Here is a 25,207-nt window from a genome sequence, read left to right as displayed (position 1 = left end):
AAAAGGCTCTCAGAACTCCTTTCTCTGTCTTTCCATTTTTCTTTGGCTAGAGCACAGCTCACGGTGTACTGGAGAAGTTTAGATGTGGATTTTCTGAGAAGCTAGTGACCCATCTCAAAGCTCATTTAAAACCCTCTGAATGTGGTTAAAAGTTTTGTGCTTGAAACAGGATTTGAAAAGATGTTCAATAAACTTTGGGAGACACTGTTTGTTTATAAATCCACAGAATAGGTCAGGTACAGTGGCTCATACCCATAATGCCAGCACTTTGGGAGGACGAGGTGGGTGGATCACCTGAGGTCAGGAGTTCCAGACCAGCCTGGCCAACATGGAGAAACCCCGTCTCTACTAAAAGTACAAAAATTAGCCCGATGTGATGGTGGGCACCTGTAATCCCACCTACTTAGGAGGCTGAGGCGGGAGAACTGCTTGAACCCAGGAGGCGGAGGTTGCAGTGAGCCGAGATCACGCCACTGCACTCCAGCCTGGACAACAGAGTGAGACTCTGTCTCAAAACAAAAACAACAACAACAACAAAAACCCTCCACAGAATATGATAAATATACCCCACCTGACATAGCCCACTCAAATGGAAAGTCAAAGTTTAAATGTTGCCGGGCACGATGGCTCATGCCTGTAATCCCAGCACTTTGGGAGGCCAAGGCAGGCAAATCACCTGAAGGTCAGGGGTTCAAGACCAGCCTGGCCAATGTGGTGAAATCCCATCTCTTCTAAACATACAAAAATTAGCCGGGTGTGGTGGCGGGCGCCTGTAATCCCAGCTACTTGGGAGGCTGAGGCAGGAGAATCGCTTGAACCAGGGAGGTGGAGGTTGCAGTGAGCTGAGATCATGTCACTGCACTCCAGCCTGGGCAACAGGAGTGAAACTCCATCTCAGAAGAAGAAAAAAAAAAAGTTAAATGTTTTTCTTCTGGTTTAGACTATTTATACTTCTTTCTTACACAGTTTATTTATAAGTATCCTGTTAAGAATTTTGAATTCTCTGCTGGGCATGGTGGCTTATGCTTGTAATCCCAACACTTTGGGAGGCCGAGGTGGGCGGATCACGAGGTCAGGAGATCAAGACCATCCTGGCCAACATAGTGAAATCCCATCTCCACTAAAAATACAAAAATTAGCTGGGCACGGAGGTGTGTGCCTGTAATCCCAGCTACTCGGGAGGGTGAGGCAAGAGAATCACCTGAACCTGGGAGGTGGAGGGTGCAGTAAGCTGAGATCGCACCACTGCACTCCAGCTTGGTGACAGAGCGAGACTCCGTCTCAAAAAAAAAAAAAAAAATTTTTTTTTTTTGAATTCTCAGGAAGAATGACAACACATCACAAAAACGGGTTTCTTTTTGAGGGTCTCACTCCTGTCACCCAGACTGGAGTGCAATGGCGCGCTCTCGGCTCATTGCAACCTCCGCCTCCTGGGTTCAAGCAATTCTTGTGCCTCAGCCTCCCAAGTCACGGGGATCACAGGCATATGCCACCACACCTGGCTCATTTTTATATTTTTAGTAGAGATAAGGTTTCGCTACGTTGGCCAGGCTGCTCTCAAACTCCTGGCTTCAAGTGATCCACCCCTCTCAGCCTCCCAAAGTGCTGGGATTGCAGAGCCATTATGCCCCACCTAAAAAAACCGGTATTCTCATAAAGATAAACACACACACCTATGTGTGTAAAACATGCACTTCTAGTTCCGGCTCTGCTGCTCACACATTGCATCCTTCAAAGTCTCAAGATCTGTGGTTCTACGAATGACCGTTTCTTATATACAGTTACATATTAGTTTTTAAAACTATATGCATATATGCACATACAGTGCGGGGGGATGGACTGAGACCCAGTACTACCACGTAACAAATAGCAAAGCAATATACTAAACACCTAGCACCCTCAAGTGGCCAACTGTGTTATTTGTCATTCTGATCTAAAACTTTTTTTTCTTTTTTTTTTTTTGAGACGAGTCTGGCTCTGTCGCCCAGGCTGGAGTGCAGTGGCGCAATCTCTGCTCACTGCAAGCTCCGCCTCCCGGGTTCACGCCATTCTCCTGCCTCAGCCTCCCGAGTAGCTGGAACTACAGGCGCCCGCCACCACGCCCGGCTAATTTTTTGTATTTTTAGTGGAGACGGGGTTTCACCGTGTTAGCCAGGATGGTCTCGATCTCCTGACCTCGTGATCTGCCCACCTCGGCATCCCAAAGTGCTGGGATTACAGGTGTGAGCCACCGCGCCCTTCCGTTCTGATCTAAAACTTAAACTTACCTTACTAAAAGTCAAATTCTGGTTTGCCCAGAACTGTTGATTCCATTCTTGTGTTTCTTGTCTTAATTTTCTAAGCTTTTGTTCCAATGGAGATTCATTTTCAGGTATGTAAAAGTGAACAGGTCGAAGGTTTGAATATTTATCTGGGGGTCCTATCCAATCATGGCAAGACTTTCTTGGAGGGCAGAATCTTGAGACCTTTAACAAAGTAAATTGGATTAACATATGACAAAATGAATCTCTAGTATTATAAAATGTACAATCTGGATTTATTTATTTACTTAGAGACGGAGGCTCGCTCTGTTGCCAGACTGGAGTGCAGTGGCGTGATCTCAGCCAAAGTGCTGGGATTACAAGTAGGAGCCAGCACACAGGGCCTACTTTCTGGTTTAAATAATAACAGCCCTTTCCCGAAACTCAACCACCTTTGCTAAGCTTTCTTTTCTTTTTTTTTTTTTTGAGACAGAGTCTCACTCTGTCGCTCAGGCTGGAGGGCAGTGGCGAGATCGCGGCTCACTGCAAGCTCCGCCTCCCAGGTTCACGCCATTCTCCTGCCTCAGCCTCCCAAGTAGCTGGGACTACAGGCGCCCATCACCACGCCCGGCTAATTTTTTTGTATTTTTTAGTGGAGATGGGGTTTCACCCTGTTAGCCAGGATGGAGCTAAGCTTTCTTAAGCTAATGAGAGACCCTACCAGGCTAGGAGGAGGTGAGGAGTCTGAATTCTGGTAAGGTGCCAGCCATCATTCCAGAGGTCACAAGATCTGCAACTTCTCCAATTACTCCTGCATCTCTATTGCAGAACTTAAGATTGGCTTTTTGAGATATCTTTTCAGGTTTTTTGCAAGTCCAACGTGATGGCTCCTCCTGGACCCACCCAGAAGCCACTCGGCAGGCAGGAGGATGAGTCCCACACCCCTGTGATTGCACCCAGACCAATCGGCAGCAAGCACCCATTGCCTAGCCACCTCCACCCCTTACTCCAAACTATTTTTGAAAAACTCTAGCCCCCAGATGCGAGGAGAGACTGATTTGAGTAATAACTCTTCCATGTAGCATGGCCGGCCTCACATCAATTAAACTTTCTTTTTTTTGAGATGGAGTCTCGCTCTATCGCCCAGGCTAGAGTGCAGTGGTGTGATCTTGGCTCACTGCAACCTCCGCCTCCCGGGTTCAAGCGATTCTCTTGCCTCAGCCTCCTGAGTAGCTGGGATTATAGGCATATGCCACCACGCCCGGCTAATTTTTGCATTTTTAGTAGAGATGGGGTTTCACCATGTTGACCAGGCTGATCTTGAACTCCTGACCTCAGGTGATCTGCCTGCCTCAGCCTCCCAAAGTGCTGGGATTACAGGCGTGAGCCACCGTGCCTGGCCCTAAACTCTTTCTTTACTGCAATGCCATGGTCTCCATGAACTGGTTTTGTTTGTGCAATGGGCAGGAAGAACTGTCAGGGAGTTATAGTGGGGGGACCCTGCTATTCAAGACCTGAAACTATACTGCTCATCGTCAGGGTTAAAATACACTGATTTGATGCTGGATCAATTTAGGAATCCTTTTTAGAAAGTAAAGGCAGGATTGCAATACAGACCTTCAACATTTTACCCATCAGTCTAAAAACTATATACAATCACCAAATATCCCATTAAAAAAATAAAACCTACATTTCTAGCCAGGCGCGGTGGCTCACGCCTGTAATCCCAGCACTTTGGGAGGCTGAGGTGGGTGGATCACCTAAGGTCGGGAGTTCGAGACCAGTCTGACCAACATGGTGAAACCCCATCTCTACTAAAAATACAAAAATTAGCCATGCGTGGTGGCCGGCACCTGTAGTCCCAGCTATATGGGAGGCTGAGCCAGGAGAATTGCTTGAACCTGGGAGGCAGAGGTTGCAGTGAGCCGAGAGCGCACCACTGCATTCCAGCCTGGGCGACAGAGCGAGACTCCGTCTCAAAAACAAACAAACAAAAAAAAACCCAAAACCTACATTTCTACAAATGTTGACTTTTATTATTTTTTTCTTTATCATACATTAAAGGACTCAGAAAATGTTCATGGGCTTCTCCCCCAAGTCTTTGCATCTGTGATATTTAGCTGTTGGTAGAAACTAAGGTGAGTCCCACCAAAGGGACGGCACCAGGGTCCACCCCCCTAGACTGTGGCCCAGGACGGCGACTCCTTCCCTCCTCCGAGCTGACCCGGGTGTCTGCAGCTCAGTGGGTTTTGCGCTAACCGTGCATGACCACTGTCCAGGGCTGCACCTGCTCTTTTCTGCTCACAGGCTCCCCGTCAGGAAATGTTAAAGGAGCCACCTAATAATTAGCTGCTTTTTCTAGCTGCCCACATATCACAAAGCAAGCTCAGAGAGGTGTCAGGTGTGTTCGGCTACTTTTCCATATTTATCTACCAGTTATCACTCACATGAACTGCTTTACGGATAAAGCTGGTGTACCGATATTTTCAAATCACTGTTTGCCATTCTAATGTGAGAGATGTTGTCTTCCTTTGTTCTTCCCTATAACCACATGTTTCTGCCTTTATTCACGGAGGAGCTACTATTTAAAAGCAAGGACAAGCAGCTTGGGGAGGAAAATGTCCTTTGGTAAGAGGAAGAGCCCTTTGTAGTGCGAATAATTACCATAATTGCTAGTTTCCATGGTACAAGCCTATGATTCATGGTGTCCCATTGGCTATGCTGGGGACAGAAGGCTCTTCCATCCGGCCCTCGTGTCTGCGGGGAGGGCATGCTAGACCCTCACAGTCTCCTGAGAAGCAGCCTCAGTTCTGCCCTTGTCACAGAGAGGCACATGTGCATTCCTACTGGTCAGGCCGAATCTGCATCTTTGGGTCTGGGAGGGGAGTTAACCTTCCGGTTCTTGTGAAAATCTTTTTTCAGCCGGGCGCGGTGGCTCACGCCTGTCATCCCAGCACTTTGGGAAGCCGAGGCAGGTGGATCATTTGAGGTCAGGAGTTCGAGACCAGCCTGGCCAACATGGTGAAACCCCGTCTCTACTTAAAATACCAAAAAATAAGCTGGGCGTGGTGGTGTGCACCTGTAATCCCAGCTACTTGGGAGGCTGAGGCACAAGAATTGCTTGAACCCGGGAGGCGGAGGTTGCAGTGAACCAAGATCGTGTCACTGCACTCCAGCCTGGGTGACAGAGTGAGACCCTGTCACTATATATACACACACACACACATATATACGTATACATATATATACACGTATATATGTGTGTATATATATGTGTACGTGTGTGTATATGTGTATATATGTGTATACATGTGTGTATATATATGTGTGTATATATGTGTGTGTATGTATGTATGTATGTATGTGTGTATATATATATACATATCTCCTTTCTTCTTAACTGTAAATTGGCAGGCTGGAGAGCCCTACACCAGGCTTCTCCATGCTGGCTCTGCAGGCCAGGCCTGCCTCTCCAGCCCCCTCTGCTTTTACTAAGCTCCTGAGTACTCCACCAAGGAGCACTCCCACCCCAGCATCTCTCCCTCCAGAAGCCAAGATTCGGAAGGGGAGACACTGGGATGTTTCTCCTGCACCCTATTCCTGGAAGTGCCCGTACATGACACAAAGCTACCATGGGGAAACCACCAGGGAATAATGAAGAGAAAAATGTTAGCAAGCTCTTAGCGTTCTTGCTTCCTGTTCTAACTCTCAGTTCTATAAAGGCTTTGAGTTCCCATCTGAGAAGGAGTCAGGAACTTCATATTTACTGAGGGTTAGGGTCCCCAGCCCCCTATTCTACATGGATGCTAGACAAATCCGCAAACCCGATCCAGCAATATAAAAGAAGGATAATCCACCAGAAGGGCAAACACTAGAAAGTCAATGAAAACAGTCTCCTAATTTCAGGAATGCCAATGACATGGGAGAGCTATCCAGGCTGGAACACTTTCACCCAATGCTGGAGTGATCACAGCAGGAAGCCACCCCTGCTGTATACACACGTTAATTATTTTTATTATCTTTAAGGCCCTAGTCAACCATCTCTTTCCCACCACCAACAGACACAAGGCCTGCACCTCAGTATTGTCTAAAGATGATTAGACAATTTGTCTAAAGATGATTTGTGGGCTGGGCTTGGTGGTTTACACTTGTAATCCCAGCACCTTGGGAAGCCGAGGTAGGTGGACTGCTTGAGCTCAGGAGTTTGAGGCCAGCCTGGGCAACAAAGTGAGACCCCATCTCTATAAAAAAAATGTTTTTTTCAGTCTCTGTAGAGACTGTCAAAAATTGCCAGTGCTGACTATATTGCAAGTCATCATGGCAGGGTATTGGGAAAAGTTTTCAATTATCAATAATCACACCTCAGATAAATCTCATTGGCTACAATACTGCTGCTGTGCAAAGCTACAAAAAAAATTTTTTTTTTTTTTTTTTTGAAAAAGAGTCTTGCACTGTTGCCCAGGCTGGAGTGCAGTGGCGCGATCTCGGCTCACTGCAGCCTCCGCCTACCAGGTTCAAGCAATTCTCCTGCCTCAGCCTCCCGAGTAGCTGGGATTACAGGCATGCGCCACCACGCCCGGCTAATTTTTGTATTTTTAGTAGAGACGGTGTTTCACCACGTTGGCCAGGCTGGTCTTGAATTCCTGACCTCAGATGATCCACCTGCCTCGGCCTTCCAACGTGCTGAGATTACAGGCACGAGCCACCGCGCCCTGCCAAAAAATTTTTAAAAATCAGCCAGGTGCGGTGGCACATGCCTGTAGCCCCAGCTACTAAAGAGGCTGAGGCAGGAAGATTACTTGAGCCAGTGAGGTTGAGGCTGTGGTGAGCTATGTTTGTGCCACTGCACTCCAGCCTGGGCAACAGAGCAAGATCCTATCTCCAAAAAAGGGAAAAAGATGGTTATTTGTGGACTTGTTCCAACCCTCCTCCTCTCAGAAGTTAGGTGCCCAACAGGCAGGCCCAGGGTGGTGCTCCCTTGCATCCTCAGGAGACCCTGCCTGGAGCTGCAAACAATAAACTTCCGATAGATTCCAAAGATGGACATGGTGGATTCAGCCATTCTCCATAAGCATCAACCCGCCTGCCCCTGCGCCACCATGCAAAGGCCAAGCACTGCTCTAGGCACCAGGGAGGCATGTGTTAGCATGCAGAGCTCCTGCCTGGAGAGCCATCTGTGCATGTGTGAAAAGAGGCACACACATTCATTTCTGTATCTCTGGCACCTCATGAAGAACCTGTGCAGGAAATGCCAACCACCCTGAGACAAATGTTTCCATTGGTGTTTTAAGCACCACAATACAGGACACGGTTTTCAAAAATACATAAGAGACTTTATCAGATGTCTTGTTTAAATCAATATGCAATGGCTCACTCTTTTTTTTCTTTTTGAGAATGAGTCTTGGTCCATCGCCCAGGCTGGAGTGCAATGGCGTGATCTCGGCTCACTGCAACCTCTGCCTCCTGGGTTCAAGCGATTCTCCCGCCTCAGCCTCCCAACTAGCTGGGATTACAGGTACCCCATCATGCCCGGCTAATTTTTGTATTTTTGTAGAGACAGGATTTCACCATGTTGGCCGGGCTGGTCTTGAACTCCTGACCTCAGGTGATCTGCCTGCCTCAGTCTCCCAAAGTGCTGGCAAGGTGTGAGCCACCATGCCTGGCCGGATCACTCTTATTTACCAGTTTAGTAACTCTAACCAGAAAGAAGATGGGGTTAAACTCTAACCAAAAAGAAGATGGGGTTAAAATGGCTTGTTCTTATGAAAACTCAGGTTCAAATGACTTGTAGGTTCTACCAGTCACAGAAAAATTCAAACCTTAGTAAACAATCCACGGAAACAGGAAAAGAAGGCATACCCTACAGCTCATTTTTGAAGCTAAAAGTGACTTTGGGCCAGGCACAGTGGCTCATACCTGTAATCCCAGCACTTTGGGAGGCTGAGGTGAGCAGATCACCTGAGGTCAGGAGTTCAAGACCACCCTGGCCAACATGGTGAAACCCGTCTCTACAAAAAATACAAAAATTAGCCGGGCGTGGTGGTAGGCACCTGTAATCCCAGCTACTCAGGAGGCTGAGGCAGGAGAATTGCTTGAACCTGGGCGGTGGAGGTTGCAGTGAGCTGAGATCATGCCACTGCACTCCAGCCTGGGTGACAGAGCAAGACTCCATCTCAAAAAAAAAAAATTTTAAAAAAAGGTGGGGAGGTGATGGAGGCAGAACCTATGGATTAAAAAGAACTAAAAGGGAGTATCTCTGAACCTATTCTGGTTCGGGAACTTCCGGATTAAAGAAAAAAAAGAACTAAAAGAGTCAGACTAATTCTTACGTGCAAACAAGTTTAGGAACCAATGATGCAAACTACACAGGTAAGACATAAGCAGGCATGAAGTGGCTAGGGAACAGAATTTAAAAGTCTTAATTTTTTTTTTCTTTACCAAAAGCAGTTATATTTCTGAAAAGCTGAGTTTTAAAGATGGATTTGGAAGGAAGAATGGTGCCTGACTCTTAAGTTCTATAATGTTTTTCAATTAAAAGCTGGTGCTGGCTGGGCATGGTGGCTCACACTTATAATCTCAGCACTTTGGGAGGCCAAGGCGGGTGGATCACCTGAAGTCAGGAGTTCGAGACCTGCCTGGCCAGCATAGTGAAACCCCATCTCTACTAAAAAAAGAAAAAAAAATTAACCAGGCGTGGCAGCATGCGCCTGTGATCCCAGCTATACTCAGGAGGCTGCGGCAGGAGAATTGCTTGAACCCAGTAGGCGAAGGTTGCAGTGAGCCGAGACTGCGCCATTGCACTCCAGCCTGGGCAACAGAGCAAAAACTCCATCTCGAAAAAAGAAAAAACGAACAAGGCAGAGAGGTCTCTCATCTTGAGAAGAGACCCATGGTAAGATTTATTTTACTTTAACAAGAAGTCTAAGGCTGAGAGTGGTGGCTCACACTTGTAATCCTAGCACTTTGGGAGGCCCAGGCAGGCGCATCACTTGAGGTCAGGAGTTTGAAACCAGCCTGGCCAACAGGTGAAACCCTGTCTCTACTAAAAATACAAAAAAATTAGCCGGGCATGGTGGTGGGCCCCTGTAGTCCCAGCTACTCGGAAGGCTGAGGCACGAGAATCGCTTGAGCCCGGGAGGCAGAGCTGAGATCACGCCACTGTACTCCCACCTGGGCGACAGAGGGAGACTCCAACTCAAAAAAAAAAAAAAAAAAAAAGAAGTGTATATGACAATAGAGAAATCCTTATTTGGGTGCTGTTGTTTCTTTCCAGCACAAGTTCACAAAATAAGCTAGGGAAAATCCCCTCCCCCACCCCCGGGAAATGTCTTGGTTGATTTCCCGTTTGCTCTCTTAGAGCATTTTCAGACACCTGCTCTATCTTTCTGCCCAAAGACAGAGATGCTGGGTGGGTTTCTATGTTCTAGGAATAGAAGGCAAGGGCTTGGCCACTGTAACACAGAACTGAGCTAGCCACTTGGGTGTCTGGTTGACAAGTTGCCCTGGTAACTCCTTGTTTAAATTGTAAACTAGACAGACCTTCAAAGCTACAATTATAAAAGTGTACTAACAGCCACAGCCCAACAGAAATGAAAATGTACAAGCAAGTACATTTGCAATTTTTAATTAGCTTTTTTTTTTTTTTTTTGAGATGAAGTCTCCCTCTGTCGCCAGGCTGGAGTGCAGTGGCGCGATCTCGACTCACAGCAACCTCCGTCTCCCGGGTTCAAGCGATTTTCCTGCCTCATCCTCCCGAGTAGCTGGGTCCACAGGCGCGCGCCACTATGCCCAGCTAATTTCTGTATTTTTAGTAGAGACGTTTCACCATGTTGGGCAGGATGGTCTCACCTCTTGATTTCGTGATCCGCTTGCCTCGGCCTCCCAAAGTGCTGGGATTACAAGCGTGAGCCACGGAGCCCGTCCAATTTTTAATTAGCACTTTTTAAATACTTCTTTAATTATTGTTTAAACCAAGTTTTCCAGCCTCCTTCATTAGCCTGTTTGGTATTTGTATGCTTTGCTTGAATATTTTATCTCCAGCCCATTCCACACCGTTAGTCAACATTTTCATCTGACAGACGGAATCAAGGCCTAGGCCTCCCTTAAACAAAACATCCCTCCCAAAAGTACCACTTATAAAAATTGCTTGCCACAGACATTCTTGCTACAGACATTCTTTGCGGATCTTTGGCCAGTAACATGCATATACCCACACATAGTTTGCAAATAACAACTATTCAACGTGAAGTGCTACAAAAGTACGATGATAAAGTGCTCGTCGCTTGAAGAAAAGCACTAATAATTTTAACAAAGCCAAAACACACACACACACAACGAAAAAAAATGCACGGTAAGCCAAGAGCTCTTTAAATATAAAAAATAATCACTCTCGGGAACAAATAAGGTAGGTACAAACTTGCCAGGTGACTCTGTTACGCTTAAAGGTTCTGGCTGTCAACAGTCCCCGGCGTGGTGGCGGCGGCACCCTCAGTCCCATCCGACCGAGGGCGTTGATGCGGGAGCCTCGGGGCTGCGGGACTGTTCGGGACAGGACGCGAGAGCACCTGGAGAAAGGCCTGAGGCGGCTGTGCAGAACAGGGAGTGGCCCCGAGGCCCGGGTTTGTCTTCCCTTCCGGTCACCCCTCCCGGCCCAATGTCCCCAGGCGCCTGCTTACCCCGCTGGGCGCCGTATCCCTGCGCTCGGCGCCGCGCTCCGGAGCGAGTTGACAGCCGCGGCAGGCGAAGGCGCGGCAGAGAGGGGGGAGAAGGGTCTTCTTCCCCGCCCGCAAGGCCACCATGGCCCCACGCCCCCTGGCCCCCGCGGCGCACGGCAGCATTGCGACGGCGCGAGGGGCCGCTTTACGGCAGGGTCGCGAAGCCCGAGGGAGCGCGGCGGCGCGGCCGACCGTGCGCTTTCCCAGCGGTGCGACGGGGTGAGGGGGCGGGGGGCGGGGGGCGGCGGGCGGCGGGCGGCGCGGGCTGACCCGGGCGGCCGCTCCTTGGTCGCGGTCACTCCAGGCTGCCTCGCTGCGCCCCTGGCGGTGGGCGTGGCGCTGCCGGCGGCCAGGCGCGGACGCCGGAGGAGGTGTCCCCGGGTTTAGGGTTGTTCGGCCAGGGGCGGGGCTGCCGGGCCCGGGCGACGGCCGGAGCTGCGGAAGTCGTGGAAGCGTCGGCGACGCATCGCGCGATGGCGCGGGCGGGACAGGTGAGCGAAGCGTGGCTTGTAGCCTTTTCCCTCTCTCGGGGGGACGAGTGGGGCACCACCTCCGCGCGGGGCTCCCCGCTGGGCCACCCCTTCGCCAGCGCCCACCCCCGTGCGGCCTGTCGGATCAGGCAGGGCAGAGTCGGTCTCGGCGCTGTCCCCGCCCCTGGGGTCGGACGCTGACCGGGGCTGGCCGGGCCTGGTCTCTGGTGTCTCCGGCCGGGCCTCGGTTCCCCTCCTCCCTCGGCTTCCCCCGGCCGGGCCGAGCGCCCCTCGCGCGCCCATTGTGAGGTCAGGTCCTGCGGGCGCGCCCTGGCACCCGGGCCGAGACGCCCGGAGCGGCTGCTGCAGCCAGTAGCGGTCCCTTCACCGCCGGCCCCTTCACCGGCTGCCCCGCTCAGACCTAGTCGGGAGGGGTGCGAGGGATGCAGCTGGGGGCCCAGCTCCGGTGCCGCACCCCGTAAAGGGCTGATCTTCCACCTCGCCACCTCAGCCACGGGACGCCAAGACCGCATCCAATTCAGACCTCTTTTGGGTAAAGGGCCAAGAGGGAAGGGCGAGGCGGGGAGGAAGGAGCTCGGGCCGCCTTCCCTCCGTGGCCTCCAGGACATCCGCCGGGGATAGATTATGCGTTTCCATTGGTTACCCACCTTGAGCGAGCCGTTTGATAGAAACCAAGAGCTTGAAACGTGCACTAGGCCATTGTGGACTCCCAGTGGGAGGCGAGTGAATGAATTATTCATAGTTATCACGTTTTCGCGGGTTGTTTTTTTTTTGAGAGAGTGGAGCATGTTGGGGGCTGAGGAGGTGTTGGGCCTCGAAAGCCCAAGGTGGTGCCCTTCAGCGCTGTCCCGGTCGCTCTTCTCTACCTGTGGGGTTTTAATCTCTTCAGGGAGACTTCTGTGAGGGAAGATGTGTGAGGAGCTAAAAGGGTGGGGAGGGGAAGTGCACAAAGGGATGGAGAGAAACGAAGAAGCGGGGACCTTGGGGATGTCTGAGAGCCCCTGGTTTTTGTTCTGGTTCTTTCTTTTGCTTAGAGTTTCTGGAAACTAGGCATAGCTGTGTGGCGGGGCGGGGTACTGTTAGTGTTCGGAAGGTTACAAGAGCCACTGTTTCACCTTTCATAAAGGTGCCCTGCTGGTTCCAAATAGTTTGTGTCGCGTACGGTGACTCACACCTTAATCCCAGCACTTTGGGAGGCGGAGGCGGGCGGATCGTCTGAGACCAGCCTGGGCAATATAGTGAGACCTGTCTCTACTAAAAATAATCTTAGCTGGGCGTAGTGGTGTACGACTGTAGACCCAGCTACTGGGGAGGCTGAGGTGGGATGACTGCCCAGAAGTATACCTTTTTAAAATGAGAATTTTAGAATGACTTAATATACCATTAGTGTTCTGCAGAAGCCTTGTGCTGTAATAAGTTATCATTCTTGTCGTCTTTTAGTGCTTGTGAAACTGAACACAACAAAAGTATGGATATGGGAAACCAACATCCTTCTATTAGTAGGCTTCAGGAAATCCAAAAGGAAGTAAAAAGTGTAGAACAGCAAGTTGTCGGCTTCAGTGGTCTGTCAGATGACAAGAATTACAAGAAACTGGAGAGGATTCTAACAAAACAGCTTTTTGAAATAGACTCTGTAGATACTGAAGGAAAAGGAGATATTCAGCAAGCTAGGAAGAGGGCAGCACAGGAGACAGAACGTCTTCTCAAAGAGTTGGAGCAGAATGCAAACCACCCACACCGGATTGAAATACAGAACATTTTTGAGGAAGCCCAGTCCCTCGTGAGAGAGAAAATTGTGCCATTTTATAATGGAGGCAACTGCGTAACTGATGAGTTTGAAGAAGGCATCCAAGATATCATTCTGAGGCTGACACATGTTAAAACTGGAGGAAAAATCTCCTTGCGGAAAGCAAGGTATCACACTTTAACCAAAATCTGTGCGGTGCAAGAGATAATCGAAGACTGCATGAAAAAGCAGCCTTCCCTGCCGCTTTCCGAGGATGCACATCCTTCCGTTGCCAAAATCAACTTCGTGATGTGTGAGGTGAACAAGGCCCGAGGGGTCCTGATTGCACTTCTGATGGGTGTGAACAACAATGAGACCTGCAGGCACTTATCCTGTGTGCTCTCGGGGCTGATCGCTGACCTGGATGCTCTAGATGTGTGCGGCCGGACAGAAATCAGAAATTATCGGAGGGAGGTAGTAGAAGATATCAACAAATTATTGAAATATCTGGATTTGGAAGAGGAAGCAGACACAACTAAAGCATTTGACCTGAGACAGAATCATTCCATTTTAAAAATAGAAAAGGTCCTCAAGAGAATGAGAGAAATAAAAAATGAACTTCTCCAAGCACAAAACCCTTCTGAATTGTACCTGAGCTCCAAAACAGAATTGCAGGGTTTAATTGGACAGTTGGATGAGGTAAGTCTTGAAAAAAACCCCTGCATCCGGGAAGCCAGGAGAAGAGCAGTGATCGAGGTGCAAACTCTGATCACATATATTGACTTGAAGGAGGCCCTTGAGAAAAGAAAGCTGTTTGCTTGTGAGGAGCACCCATCCCATAAAGCCGTCTGGAACGTCCTTGGAAACTTGTCTGAGATCCAGGGAGAAGTTCTTTCATTTGATGGAAATCGAACCGATAAGAACTACATCCGGCTGGAAGAGCTGCTCACCAAGCAGCTGCTAGCCCTGGATGCTGTTGATCCGCAGGGAGAAGAGAAGTGTAAGGCTGCCAGGAAACAGGCTGTGAAGCTTGCCCAGAATATTCTCAGCTATCTCGACCTGAAATCCGATGAATGGGAGTACTGAAATACCAGAGATCTCACTTTTGATACTGTTTTGCACTTCATATGTGCTTCTATGTATAGAGAGCTTTCAGTTCATTGATTTATACGTGCATATTTCAGTCTCAGTATTTATGATTGAAGCAAATTCTATTCAGTATCTGCTGCTTTTGATGTTGCAAGACAAATATCATTACAGCACATTAACTTTTCCATTCGGATCATTATCTGTATGATGTGGTGTGGTTTGTTTGGTTTGTCTTTTTTTTGCGTTTTTAATCAGAAAACGAAATAGAGGCAGCTTTTGTAAATTTTAAATGGGTTGTGCAAGCATTAAAATGCAGGTCTTTCAGAATCTAGAACTAGGCATAACCTTACATAATACTAGGAAAATTATGAGAAAGGGGAAATTTTTGGTTAAATAAGAGTAAGGTTCAAACACAAGCAGTACATGTTCGGTTTCATTATGCTCGATAGAAGGCTTTTTTTTTTTCACTTATAAGGCCTGATTGGTCCTGCCCAGCTTAACGGGGTGGGGTTTTTTTGTTTGTTCAGACAGTCTGTTCTTTTGTAAACATTTTTAGTTGGAAAAACAGCATCTGCATTTTCCCCATCCTCTACGTTTTAGAGAGGAATCTTGTTTTTGTGTGCAACATAAGAAAATTATGAAAACTAATAGCCAAAAAACCTTTGAGATTGCATTAAAGAGAAGGGATAAAGGACCAGCAATAATACCTTGTAAGTTGCTTTTGTTTGTAAAATCTGAGCTTATAGTTTTCCTTAGTGAGTAATTCATAAGGATGGGAACATTTAAGTTAATGGGCCTTTAAAAAAAAAAAAAAAGGAAACACTCATACCTGTAGTTGGAGGATGAAGACTGGAGACGGGTTACCAATGTCAGGTTATACTAAAACTAAATCAGAAAGTCTGAATGTAGCACGTAATGGTTCTCTTCTGTTGTCCCAGGCTGTAAAATAGACAGCCTTGTCACACCTCCCCGGTGCTGTTTTACAAAGTGAGGGTAGACGCTGTCAGTAAGCCAGAGGGACCAGGCCGTCCTAGGTTTTCCTAGGCAGTCAGCTGTTAACCACTCACTTAGTAAATATCATAACTACACCTGCTCCAGGACCAATCAGTGAAACCTGCTCGGAATTAAAGGCTTCCTCTGGGTGCCTAGAACAACTGAGCTCATGTCACGGGCATGTGGTGGTTTCTCTGTTGCCTGAAAGAGCCATTAAAGTCAATCGTGCATGAAGCATCTCTCTTCTGCTAAAGGATGTGTATTTCCATAAATGCTTTCTGAGGATCCGGTACAAAATGATTTCCCAAAGTTCTGAAGTGCCTTGAGAACATGTGGGTCCGAGTGTTAGGACAGACTCCTCCCCCGGGTCACCTTTTGCCTGGTCGTCCTGTTAGAGTACATCTTTGGAAATCCAGGGTAATATTCTCTTTCAGAGATGCTCATTGTGTAACTCTGTGTAGGGAGATAGTCACTTTAAACAGCTGAAAGTAGCTAGCTAAAGGAGTAGCCTTAAATACCTAAAAGATGACAGAAGCATAGCCCTTAACAAATCTTCAGCTTGTCTCTCAGTATTTCCCAATCATGAAAATCCCTTGCTATGTCTTTCCTACTAGAAATGTTCTAGCATCACTGGACGGTGGGGTCAGAGGGCAGTCGGTATTTAGACCGTGAGCTTCCCGTACTACTGCAGGTCCAACTCCTGGCAACCGCGGGCTCAGGGCAGGTCATTGGAATCCACGTTTTGGCCACAGTAGTTGTAGGATTGCTTTTCTGTATCATAATTTTAGAATGCTCTTAAAATCTTGAGGAAGAGTTTTTATTTTTTATTTATTTTTGAGATGGAGTCTCACTCTGTTGCCCAGGCTGCAGTGCAGTGGTGCCATCTCAGCTCACTGCAACCTCCACCTCCCAGGTTCAAGCGATTCTCCTGCCTCAGCCACCTGAGTAGCTGGGATTACAGGCATGTGCCACCATGCCTGGCTAATTTTTGTATTTTTAATAGAGTTGAGATTTCACCATGATGGTCAGGCTGGTCTCGAACTCCTGACCTCGTGATCCGCCCGCCTCGGCCTCCCAAAGTGCTAGAATTAATGGGTGTGAGCCACGGCGCCCAGCCCAGGAAGAGTTTTTAAATTAGAGCTCTGTTTAATTATACCACTGGGAAATCATGGTTACGCTTCAGGCATATTCTTCCCCAGAGTACTACTTAACATTTTAAATTTCATTTTGTAAAGTTAAATGTCAGCATTCCCTTTAAAAGTGTCCATTGTTGTTTGAAAGTAGACGTTTCAGTCATTCTTTTCAAACAAGTGTTTGTGTACCTTTTGCCAAGCTGTGGGCATCGTGTGTGAGTACAGGGTGCTCAGCTCTTCCACCGTCATTTTGAATTGTTCACATGGGTAAATTGGTCATGGAAATGATCGGATTGACCTTGAGTGACTGTCAGGCATGGCTTTGTTTCTGGTTTCAATCTGTTCTCGTTCCTTGTACCGGATTATTCTACTCCTGCAATGAACCCTGTTGACACCGGATTTAGCTCGTCGGCCTTCGTGGGGAGCTGTTTGTGTTAATATGAGCTACTGCATGTAATTCTTAAACTGGGCTTGTCACATTGTATTGTATTTTTGTGATCTTTAATGAAAAGAATCTACTGCAAGTAAAACCTACTCCCCAAAAATGTGTGGCTTTGGGTCTGCATTAAACGCTGGAGTCCATGTTCATGCCGAAAATGGCTGGGAACGTTTGCTTTATTTACATTCGGTCAGCGCTGCTTTCAGATCACACTTTATCCACACAGGAAAGCCAGTCAGCCTATAATGAAGTAGTTATTAAAATAAATGTAATGAATATGTCTACAAAGTATAGTTTAGTGGTTTATTTTGCTAAAATGCACATATATTTGATATAATTTAGTTTGAGAAGTTCAGCCAGTTTTTCTCCTTTGTTTGACTTTGTCAATTTCTATCTGGTTTTTAAGGGTCTGAGCTTAGCTTGTGCATGCAAGGTTTTGGGTTTTTTTTTTTTTTTTTGAGCACAGCTTTTCAACTTTTAATTTGTTGGGTATTTTTCTCTTAATAAGAGAAATATTGGCCATCGATTTTTACATATAATACAAGTGTGTTTTTCCAGTACATTGGTTCCTGTCCCCTCTCTGTCAACTGTTTGACTATTGGAACAGTATGTCTTCAATAATTCAATGTTACTTTGAGATACACGTGTTAATATACCCTTAGTTATTCTTGAAATAAAACCAGTCTCTTAAGCTTGCAGTGGAGAAAGGCTGTGAGTCTGAGGTGTGTGTTCTCTATATATTATCACCTTCATGAACTGTCTGACCTGGGTGCGGAGCCCTTTTTTTTTTTTTTTTTTGAGACGGAGTCTGGCTCTGTCACCCAGGCTGGAGTGCAATAGCGCGATCTCGGCTCACTGCAACCTCCGCCTCCCAGGTTCAAGCAATTCTGCCTCAACCTCCCGAGTAGCTGGGATTACAGGTGCCTGCCACAACGCCTGGTTAATTTTTTGTATTTTTAGTAGAGACAGGGTTTCACCATGTTGGCCAGGATGGTCTCGAACTCCTGACCTCAGGTGATCCACCCGCCTCAGCCTCCCAAAGTGTTGGGACACAGGTGTGAGCCACCGTGCCAGCTGAGGAGTCCTTCCTTAATGGAGCCCAGAGCAGGCAGGCCTGGGGGCAGGTGGCCTCCGTGGCTGCAGTTGGTGGCCATGCTGTAAGGAGGTGAGGGTGGCTGTGTGTGGGCCGGGACCCAGGCCCAGGTGACCAGGTCACTGTGCTCTTGTTGAGACAGCCTAGGAAGTATGTGTGTGATGGGGGTGGGGGCCTCATGCTCTGCTCCCTCAGGAGGATGCCCGGGTCTCAAATAAGAACTGACTTTATTTGTAGAAAGAAGAAGAACCTCTGGGACAGTTCTGGAAAGATCCACTCTCCAGAGGAGAGTTGTGATAGTGTGCTATGAAACCATCTTCACTGCTTTGTGACGGAGGTGTGGGAGTCTGTCTATTCGGCCCTTCCCGGGTGTGTGAGGTGTTCTGACTCCGGCCTCCGGCCCTCTCCCAGCCCTAAGTCTAGTGAAGCCCGTGTGCTTGGACTGCGGACGTGCCTGGCTCACTTTGGGCAGTTGTTTGTCTATTTTAAGTCCGCTATGTGACAGCACTAAGTTTTCCTATTTTTAGCCCTTTCCTATTGTATTTTTTGTTTTGTTTTGTTTTTTGTTTTTTTTGGGGGGGGGTTTGTTTGTTTGTTTTTTTGAGGCGGAGTCTCTCTCTGTCACCCAGGCTGGAGTGCAGTGGCGCGATCTCGGCTCACTGCAAGCTCTGCCTCCCGGGTTCACGCCATTCTCCTGCCTCAGCCTCCCGAGTAGCTGGGACTACAGGCGCCCGCCACCACGCCCGGCTAATTTTTTGTATTTTTAGTAGAGACGGGGTTTCACTGTGGTCTTGATCTCCTGACCTCGTGATCCACCTGCCTCAGCTTCCCAAAGTGCTGGGATTACAGGCGTGAGCCACCGCGCCCGGCCTTCCATTGTATTTTTGTTGTCTTCTCTGCCTGCTTTTATCTTCCAGGTGATCCAAACAGGGGCAGCCTTTGCAAGCCTCGCAAACGCATGATAGGCCCAGAGCCAAGAGCAACGATGTGTATAGGTTGAAGAGAAACACTCTGGGGGAAATGTGAGCTTTTGAATAAATCCTTGGCCACACGTGAGGATTCTTATCACTTATACTGGCAACAGCATTAACCAGGCTCCTAGTGTATCCTCGTGTTGCGCTGAGGATTGAAGAATCCATCATGCCACCAGTGGCCATGGAGAAATTCCAGTCTAGTCAGAGAAGGGACGAGGGGAGTCGGCTGCGCCTGGTCTGTCTCAGGTGTGAATGTCTGGTGTCAGGTCAGGTGTCAAGTGCAAGCCGGAAAAAGACCAGTGGCTTAGGGAGGGGCCTCACTGGCCCTTCAAGGCTGGTTAGAAGTAGGACGGGAGACGGTGGGTGTGGCACCGGTAATCATGGCATTTTGGGAGGCTAAGGTGAGAGGACTGCTTGAGCCCAGGAGTTCAAGACCAGCCTGGGCAACACAGACCCCATCTCTACAAAAAAATTAATATATATATATATTTTTAAAGAAGAAACCCTGGAGTGGGCTGAGCTGGAACGAGGTGGCAGGGGCTGAGGGGCAGTGCCCTGGCAAGCTTGGCTCTTGATTCTGGGTACAAGCTGAGCCCTAATTGAAGGCCTCTTATATACAGGTCTGGGGTCGCCCCTGCTGGTCAGGACATGTCTGAGGGCATCGTACAAAATGTTTTGGGTTCTTTTGTTTTTTTATTGAAACAGGGTCTTAATATGTTGCCCAGGCTGGTCTCGAACTCCTGGGCTCAAGCGATCCTCCTGCCTCAGCCTCCCAAAGTGCTGGGATGACAGACATGAGCTACTGCACTTGGCCTTGCTTTTCCATTTTGTGTAGTTATCATTGCACAGATTTTGGGGTGGGGGTGGGGGTCACCAGGCAGCCTTAGGACTCTGTCCCTAGTTCTAGGTCTCTTCAGCTTGTGCCCTTTTTTATGCCAGTCACCAGCAGGCTATTTCAGGCTATTTCACCTATTTGCCCTCTTGGTCTTTCTAAAAGCACAGCTCTGCTCATATGGTTTTTCTGAATGAAAACCTTCAGTGGCCTCCACTATTTCACCCGGTCACGTACCTGCGAAGCCCTGAGTGGTGTGGTCCAGGCTGCCCCAGCAGCCCCATCTCCACTGCCCAGCCATCTGTGCAAAGTGTTCTATGTACATTTTAAGCTCTCAGCACCCCTTGAGGCAGGTTTTTCATACTATCTGTTTCATAGGTGATTCTGAGATTCAGGTGGTCCCTTGCCCAGGGAACTGCCCAGAGTCACTTGGCAAAGGAGGGAAGGACAATTTGGTTACAGTTCATGAGTCATGGACTTACCTGGAGAGTTGAAGAAATGGCTGGTGCTTGGGGCCCACCCCAGGGATTCTGGTTTCATCGGGATGGGGTACAGTCTGGACATCAGGATTTCTGAAAGCTCCCACCTCAGGGAATGCTGGCCAAGTGGCTAAAAGCAGGCTGGGGCCCAGACTGCTAGGTTCACATCTCAGCTGTGCCACTTTCTCTCTCTCTCTTTTTTTTTTTTCTGTCGCCCAAGCTGGAGTGCAATGGCACAATCTCGGCTCACTGCAACCTCTGCCTCTTGGGTTCAAGCGATTCTCCTGCCTCAGTCTCCCAAGTAGCTGGGACTACAGGCATGCGCCACCACGCCCAGCTGATTTTTGTATTTTTAGTGGAGACACGGTTTCACCATGTTGGCCAGGAGGGTCTCCATCTCTTGACCTCGTGATCCGCCCGCCTCAGCCTCCCAAAGTGCCAGGATTACAGGTGTGAGCCACCGTGCCCAGCGAGCTGTGCCACTTTCAAAGCTGAGCCCCTGAGCCTCAGTTTCTTCTGAAAGGTGGGCAGTACTTAGCACTTAGGTTTAAAGGATTCAGCTGGTTAATGTGAAACATTCAGCTCCAGTATTATGTCTCAAAGTCACTGTGTCAGTGAACCGGCATCCCTCATCGTGGAAAGACTGTCTTAAACGAGTGCTTTATTCTGTCCGTACGTCTTCCACTTGTGAATTACAACTGCAGAAATGTATCTTTCTACAGTAAGGTTGAAGTGAAGTGAAGCTGTTTCCCCGCTTAGGATTCTTTGGTCTTTCCGGAGCTGCCAGGGGTCTGTGACCCCATTTGGTAAGGACTCAGTGCGGCATGCTGCCTCTCCATCTCTGGTCCCCGCTGCGGTCACAGCGAATGGTAGGTTTTCAGTGTGTGTTAGAACCCTTTCAGTTCTCAAGCTGTTTCCCTGTGGCCGCATTTTCAGATGAATCTTGCCAGTTCCCCACCTTCTGTCTCCCTCTCACGCTGGTGTCTGCCCCACCTCAGTCCTCTGTGGGTATTGGGACATGGAGCTGGATGGTTCTGAGTGCTGAGCGGAGAGCAAGGTCATCAGATGACTTTGCTGTTCATGGCCCTGGGTTCTGGTGCTCTCATCCGAAGCCCTCCCTGCCCATCCCTTGGGCCGTGGAGCCTATCTTCTGTTCCTGTACCCTATTAATAGCTCTAACACAGTGGCTCACCTGTCTCTCCCATGCCAGGCCACAGTGCCTTTCAAGGCAAGATCTGTCTCTTCATCCATGCAGCCTCAGGTCCTGGCAGTAATGGGCACTCACATGCCTTTTGGATGAGCTGTTCTTTGGAAATAGTGTCCTTAGCTCCTGGCATGTAATAGGCATTCGGCGAATACTTGCTGAATAAATGAGTGGAAAAATCTCAGATCTGCAGACGGCTTCAGAGAGTGTTTAAAATCCTCCTGCTTATCGGATCCAAAGGACCTCCTCTCTGCTGCACCTTCCACCGGGGCTCTGGGGTGGCCAATCAGGATCTCTCACCTGAGGCCACCTCATCCCCCTGAGAGCCCGGGTGGAATCAGAAGTGCCTCCCACTCAGTCCCTGGGGCAGGAGGGCCAGCAGGCCAGAGCGGGTCACACCGTGCCGTGGAGAAGCAAGGCCTCTCCAATTCCAGAGCCCTTGGCTGGCCACCCAGCCACAGAGGCCAGGCAGGCTGGAGCCTCTGAAGATGAGGGGTGGGGATGTTGGCTTCTGTCTCTGAAATTCGTCTGCTCGTGCTTGTGATGCTGAAATGAGCAGTTAGCTCTGTGATTCCTGAGCCTGGGCCAACCTCCATGTCCTCGGTGCTGTTGGAAAGGACCAGGGAGGGGCAGTGTCAGGGCCAGCGCGTGCCTAGTGTGCCCTTCAGACCGATTTGAGATGAAGAGGAATCTTCCTGGTTGCTGGGTGAGGTACTTGAAGGAAACCCACTAACCCGCGGGGGTGAGGAGGACTGAGGGAGGGTAGCTGAGCCTTGGAGTGGAGTCTCCATTTAACTAGCATCTGCCGAGTGCCTGTGAGGTGCTGGGGGCAAAGGCGTGGACCCGGGGCAAGGGCCCCTGCAGAGGCCACCTGGCTTTCTGAGGGATCCATCGCAAGGAGCATTGGCCGGATGTGATGGGGTGGTTGAGAAGCCCAGGGAGGCTTCCTGGCGGAGGTGGGAGGTTAGCTGGTCACGGACAAGAAGTGGAACGTGACAGGAAGTGCAGGAGTTCGTCCCTTCCCAGGCAAGACCGTAGTGGTGAACACACCGTTCCAGTCGGCGGGCTGGGAGCTTCATCAGAGTGAGAGTGCTGGCAGCCCGGCTGTGCTGACAGCCACCACTGCTGCTGGAGCCCGGAGGGCCAGGCAGGGCCAGCCAAGCTGGACCACGAGCTGCTGCGGCAGGGCTGGGGCCTGAGAGTCCTCCGAGGGACAGGAGGCAGGTCCGCTCTCCACAGGGCGAGGGAGAGAAGGGGACCTGAGAGCGTCGGGGTAGGGCCTAGGAACTGTGCTTCAGCCATGAGGAGGGGCAGCCGTGGATGGTTTTTAGCCTGGGGAGTGACGGGCCATGCTTCCCTTTGGGACGGCCCCAGCAGGACAGTGCCCCGCCAGTCCACATGAGCCAGCGGCCGCTGTGCCATGCCTGCTCTTCCAGGCCGCCTCCACCCCCACAGCCGCGCCCCTGACTCTCGTCCCCCGTGGACATCGGCCCTTCCGACAGCTTGTGTGTGCCCCGTGATGCCCCCCCCCATCCCCACCTAGCAGTGTTCCAGGTGGGCGGGCATCCACTCAGCCTCTCCCTGGTGCTCACCCAACTCCCTCCCAGACAGAAATGAGACCAGCAGAGACACTCTGTGGGAGGCTGTCCATGAGCCCCAGGAGGGCCCTCCAGGCTGGTCCCGCCAGCCCAGGGTGCAGCACCGCCTGGGGTGAGGTGGCGGCTGCAGGTGGCTGGCAGTTCAGATACTGGAGCTCCCAGTGGGAGGGATGGCTAAGCCACTCACCCAGAACCTTCCCGGAATGGGGGAGGAGACAGCCCACTTGTGGCAGCATCAACAGGATTTTGAGAACACAGTTCTGGAGCTGGAGGCCTGCAGCCAGCCTGGGGCAGGATGAGGCGTCAGACCTGGGCCCCTCCCAGGCCGCTGGGTTCCAGTGCTCCCCACACGCCCTCTGTGCCCACCAAGCCTCACCCTGGTCATGAGGGGTCCGGGGCAGGTTTTCTTTTCAGGCTGAGAACTGGGCCTCTGGGCCTGGTGAGGGGCAGTGGCCCAGTGGTGGCCACCTCCCAAGGCTCCTCTGTGGAGTAGGACACCCCTGCCAGGAAGGGCCGGTGTCCCAGCCCAGCCCAGCCCTGGGGTGGGGAGCAGAGCCTTTCCCTAGGAGCCTGGGCTTCAAGCCCTCTCTCCCCACCCAGCCAGCCTGGTGGGGGAAGGAACCACCTCGGATTTGATTGAGGAAGACTTTTTTTTTTCTTTTTCTTTCTTTATTTAAAGGGCTTTCCAGTAAAAATCGGAAAACCTGCTAGTCAAATTCTAGAAGAGCTGTGACACTGGAAAAGACATTTTTGTAGCTAAGTTCATGAACAAATTCACACGCTCCACACTGCTGCCTTCTCGGCCTCCCTTTCCCCAGCCCACCTCCATCACCTGGCCCTGCCCTCAAAGCACCGAGTCCCCCAGGGTCTGTGCCTCAGGGCAGCTTCCAGGACTGCCAGGCCCCACCGGGGGCTGTCTCCCTCCCTGGGGGACACGCTCAGAGCTGCACTGGCTGGGGAGGCTCTGGGCGGAAGGGTGGAGAGACAAAGAGGTCTTTGTGTCCCTCTGGCTGGACGGGAGGACAGACAGGTCAGCCAAGGCTGTGTGACTGGTGAGACCCACCCGAGGTCCCAGACTCCTGTCACCACCTACCTGGGGCCCTGACATGTGCAAGACATCTCTGTGTGCCTCAGTTTCCCGGCTGCGAGGTGGGGTCAGGCCACGCACCATCCTGCCTCCCCACCTGGCTTCCCGCCCGGCGTCACCAGCCCTCACAGCTTCATGTTCCTGCGGTTTACCACTTTGGTGTCTTTGCTGGCCCCTTCCCCACGGGCACGTGAACTCGCCGCATCCCCAGTGCTTTCACAGACTGGTGAGGGCTGGGAAGGGCAGACCCACAGAGGGCCACAGCTGTGTGGGGTGGGGCACCCAGGACTGCTGCGTGGACCAGGAGGGAGGAAGACCAGAAGCCGTGTCCTGGCAGCTCGGAGGCCCTGCGCCTGCAGAGGCCGCTGTGGGGCAAGGTCGGGCGGGGCCGGGATCTGGCTCTGGCCTAGGTGAGGGGTGGCCAGGTGAGAAGCAGAAGGAGCTCCCCAGGGCCGCCTCTGTCACCTCATTTTCCTGCCAGGCCTGGGGCAGGGAGGGTGCCCAGCAAGCGTCTGCAGGCTGACAGAAGGGCATGGTGCCCGAGGCTCAGTGTGGCTGGGAGCCAGGACAGAGCCATCTTCCCGCCCCTGGGTCCCAGGCCAGCCCTTCCTAGGTTGGGCAGGCTGGGCCTAGAGAGGCACCAGGGCCCTGCTGACAGGGACAGAAATGGATGCGGAGGGCCAGCCGGGTTCCTTGAGGTCCCTCTCCCTTCTGCTGTCTCTGGGTGTACCAGTCACCCAGAGAGGGTGAGAGTGGAATGGCCGCTGTCTGGTGCTGGGTCACGGGCAGAAACAGCCTCATGGCCAGGCCACCTGATGGCCATTCCCACAGGAAGGACTGGCTTCTGTGCTGTGTCCCAGCTCTGGCATGACCAAGCCATCCTCTGACCACCAGCAGCCACACCTGGCTTCAGAGAAGCCAGAGAGCCCAGTGGGCCACGTGGACCCCAGCGGGCACCACATGCCAGATGTCAGCTGCAGTCAGTCTCCAACCACAGTGCCTGCGCTCTGCCCCACCCTGCCTCATCGTCCTCAGAGGACTTAGCACGATGCCAGGGGCCCCGCCACCTGAGACCCTGAAGACGTCAAACTTGTTCCGTTCCTGCTTGTATCCCC

At 50.5% G+C, this 25,207-nt stretch overlaps 2 protein-coding genes and 2 non-coding genes across 7 annotated transcripts in view; 1 reads left to right on the top strand and 3 right to left on the bottom strand.

Moving 5' to 3' along the window:
- LOC100994669 (cytochrome c oxidase assembly factor 8) overlaps window positions 1-11,190 on the bottom strand; it is a 28,378-nt gene extending 17,188 nt beyond the window's left edge. For both annotated transcript variants that reach the window (XR_008620993.2, XM_003807063.6), the window contains exons 1-2: window positions 10,916-11,190; window positions 2,268-2,465 (exon numbers count right to left, since the gene is read on the bottom strand). Coding sequence is in view for 1 of the 2 variants with exons in the window: in XM_003807063.6 (XP_003807111.3) it covers window positions 2,268-2,465; window positions 10,916-11,077 (360 nt within the window). In the remaining variant the exon portion in view is untranslated. The remainder of the gene's footprint in view (window positions 1-2,267; window positions 2,466-10,915) is intronic.
- On the bottom strand, window positions 6,506-6,646 carry LOC112437137 (U4 spliceosomal RNA). Its single transcript, XR_003025787.1, has one exon. It is a non-coding gene; the product is annotated as a U4 spliceosomal RNA (small nuclear RNA).
- A 117-nt stretch (window positions 11,191-11,307) lies between the features above and the next one.
- On the top strand, window positions 11,308-16,983 carry BAG5 (BAG cochaperone 5). Of its 3 annotated transcripts, none has more exons than XM_034938230.3 (2): window positions 11,308-11,445; window positions 12,886-16,983. In XM_034938230.3, the coding sequence occupies exon 2, from the start codon at window positions 12,914-12,916 to the stop codon at window positions 14,255-14,257; it is 1,344 nt and encodes a 447-aa protein (XP_034794121.1). In that variant the 5' UTR covers window positions 11,308-11,445; window positions 12,886-12,913; the 3' UTR covers window positions 14,258-16,983. The 3 variants fall into 3 exon arrangements, with proteins under 3 accessions (XP_034794121.1, XP_034794120.1, XP_034794122.1); XM_034938229.4 differs by lacking the exon at window positions 11,308-11,445 and adding an exon at window positions 11,755-12,164; XM_034938231.3 differs by lacking the exon at window positions 11,308-11,445 and adding an exon at window positions 11,842-11,977.
- A 6,698-nt stretch (window positions 16,984-23,681) lies between these two features.
- On the bottom strand, window positions 23,682-23,743 carry LOC112437039 (U7 small nuclear RNA). Its single transcript, XR_003025710.1, has one exon. It is a non-coding gene; the product is annotated as a U7 small nuclear RNA (small nuclear RNA).
- Between the last annotated feature and the right edge of the window lie 1,464 nt (window positions 23,744-25,207).

The sequence above is a fragment of the Pan paniscus genome, chromosome 15 (assembly GCF_029289425.2).
Source record: "Pan paniscus chromosome 15, NHGRI_mPanPan1-v2.0_pri, whole genome shotgun sequence".
Classification (NCBI taxonomy): Eukaryota; Metazoa; Chordata; class Mammalia; order Primates; family Hominidae; genus Pan; species Pan paniscus.
The sequence above is the reverse complement of the archived record's forward strand: the minus strand, read 5'-3'. Positions and strand labels throughout refer to the sequence as shown.

What these genes read in the sequence shown, in the direction of transcription:
- BAG5 (XM_034938229.4), top strand. Translation starts at nt 12,070, where the DNA reads ATGCGTTTCCATTGGTTACCCACCTTGAGCGAGCCGTTTGATAGAAAC. An exon ending in TTGTGGACTCCCAGTGGGAG is followed by an intron (nt 12,165 to 12,885) that starts GCGAGTGAATGA and finishes GTCGTCTTTTAG; the next exon opens with TGCTTGTGAAACTGAACACA.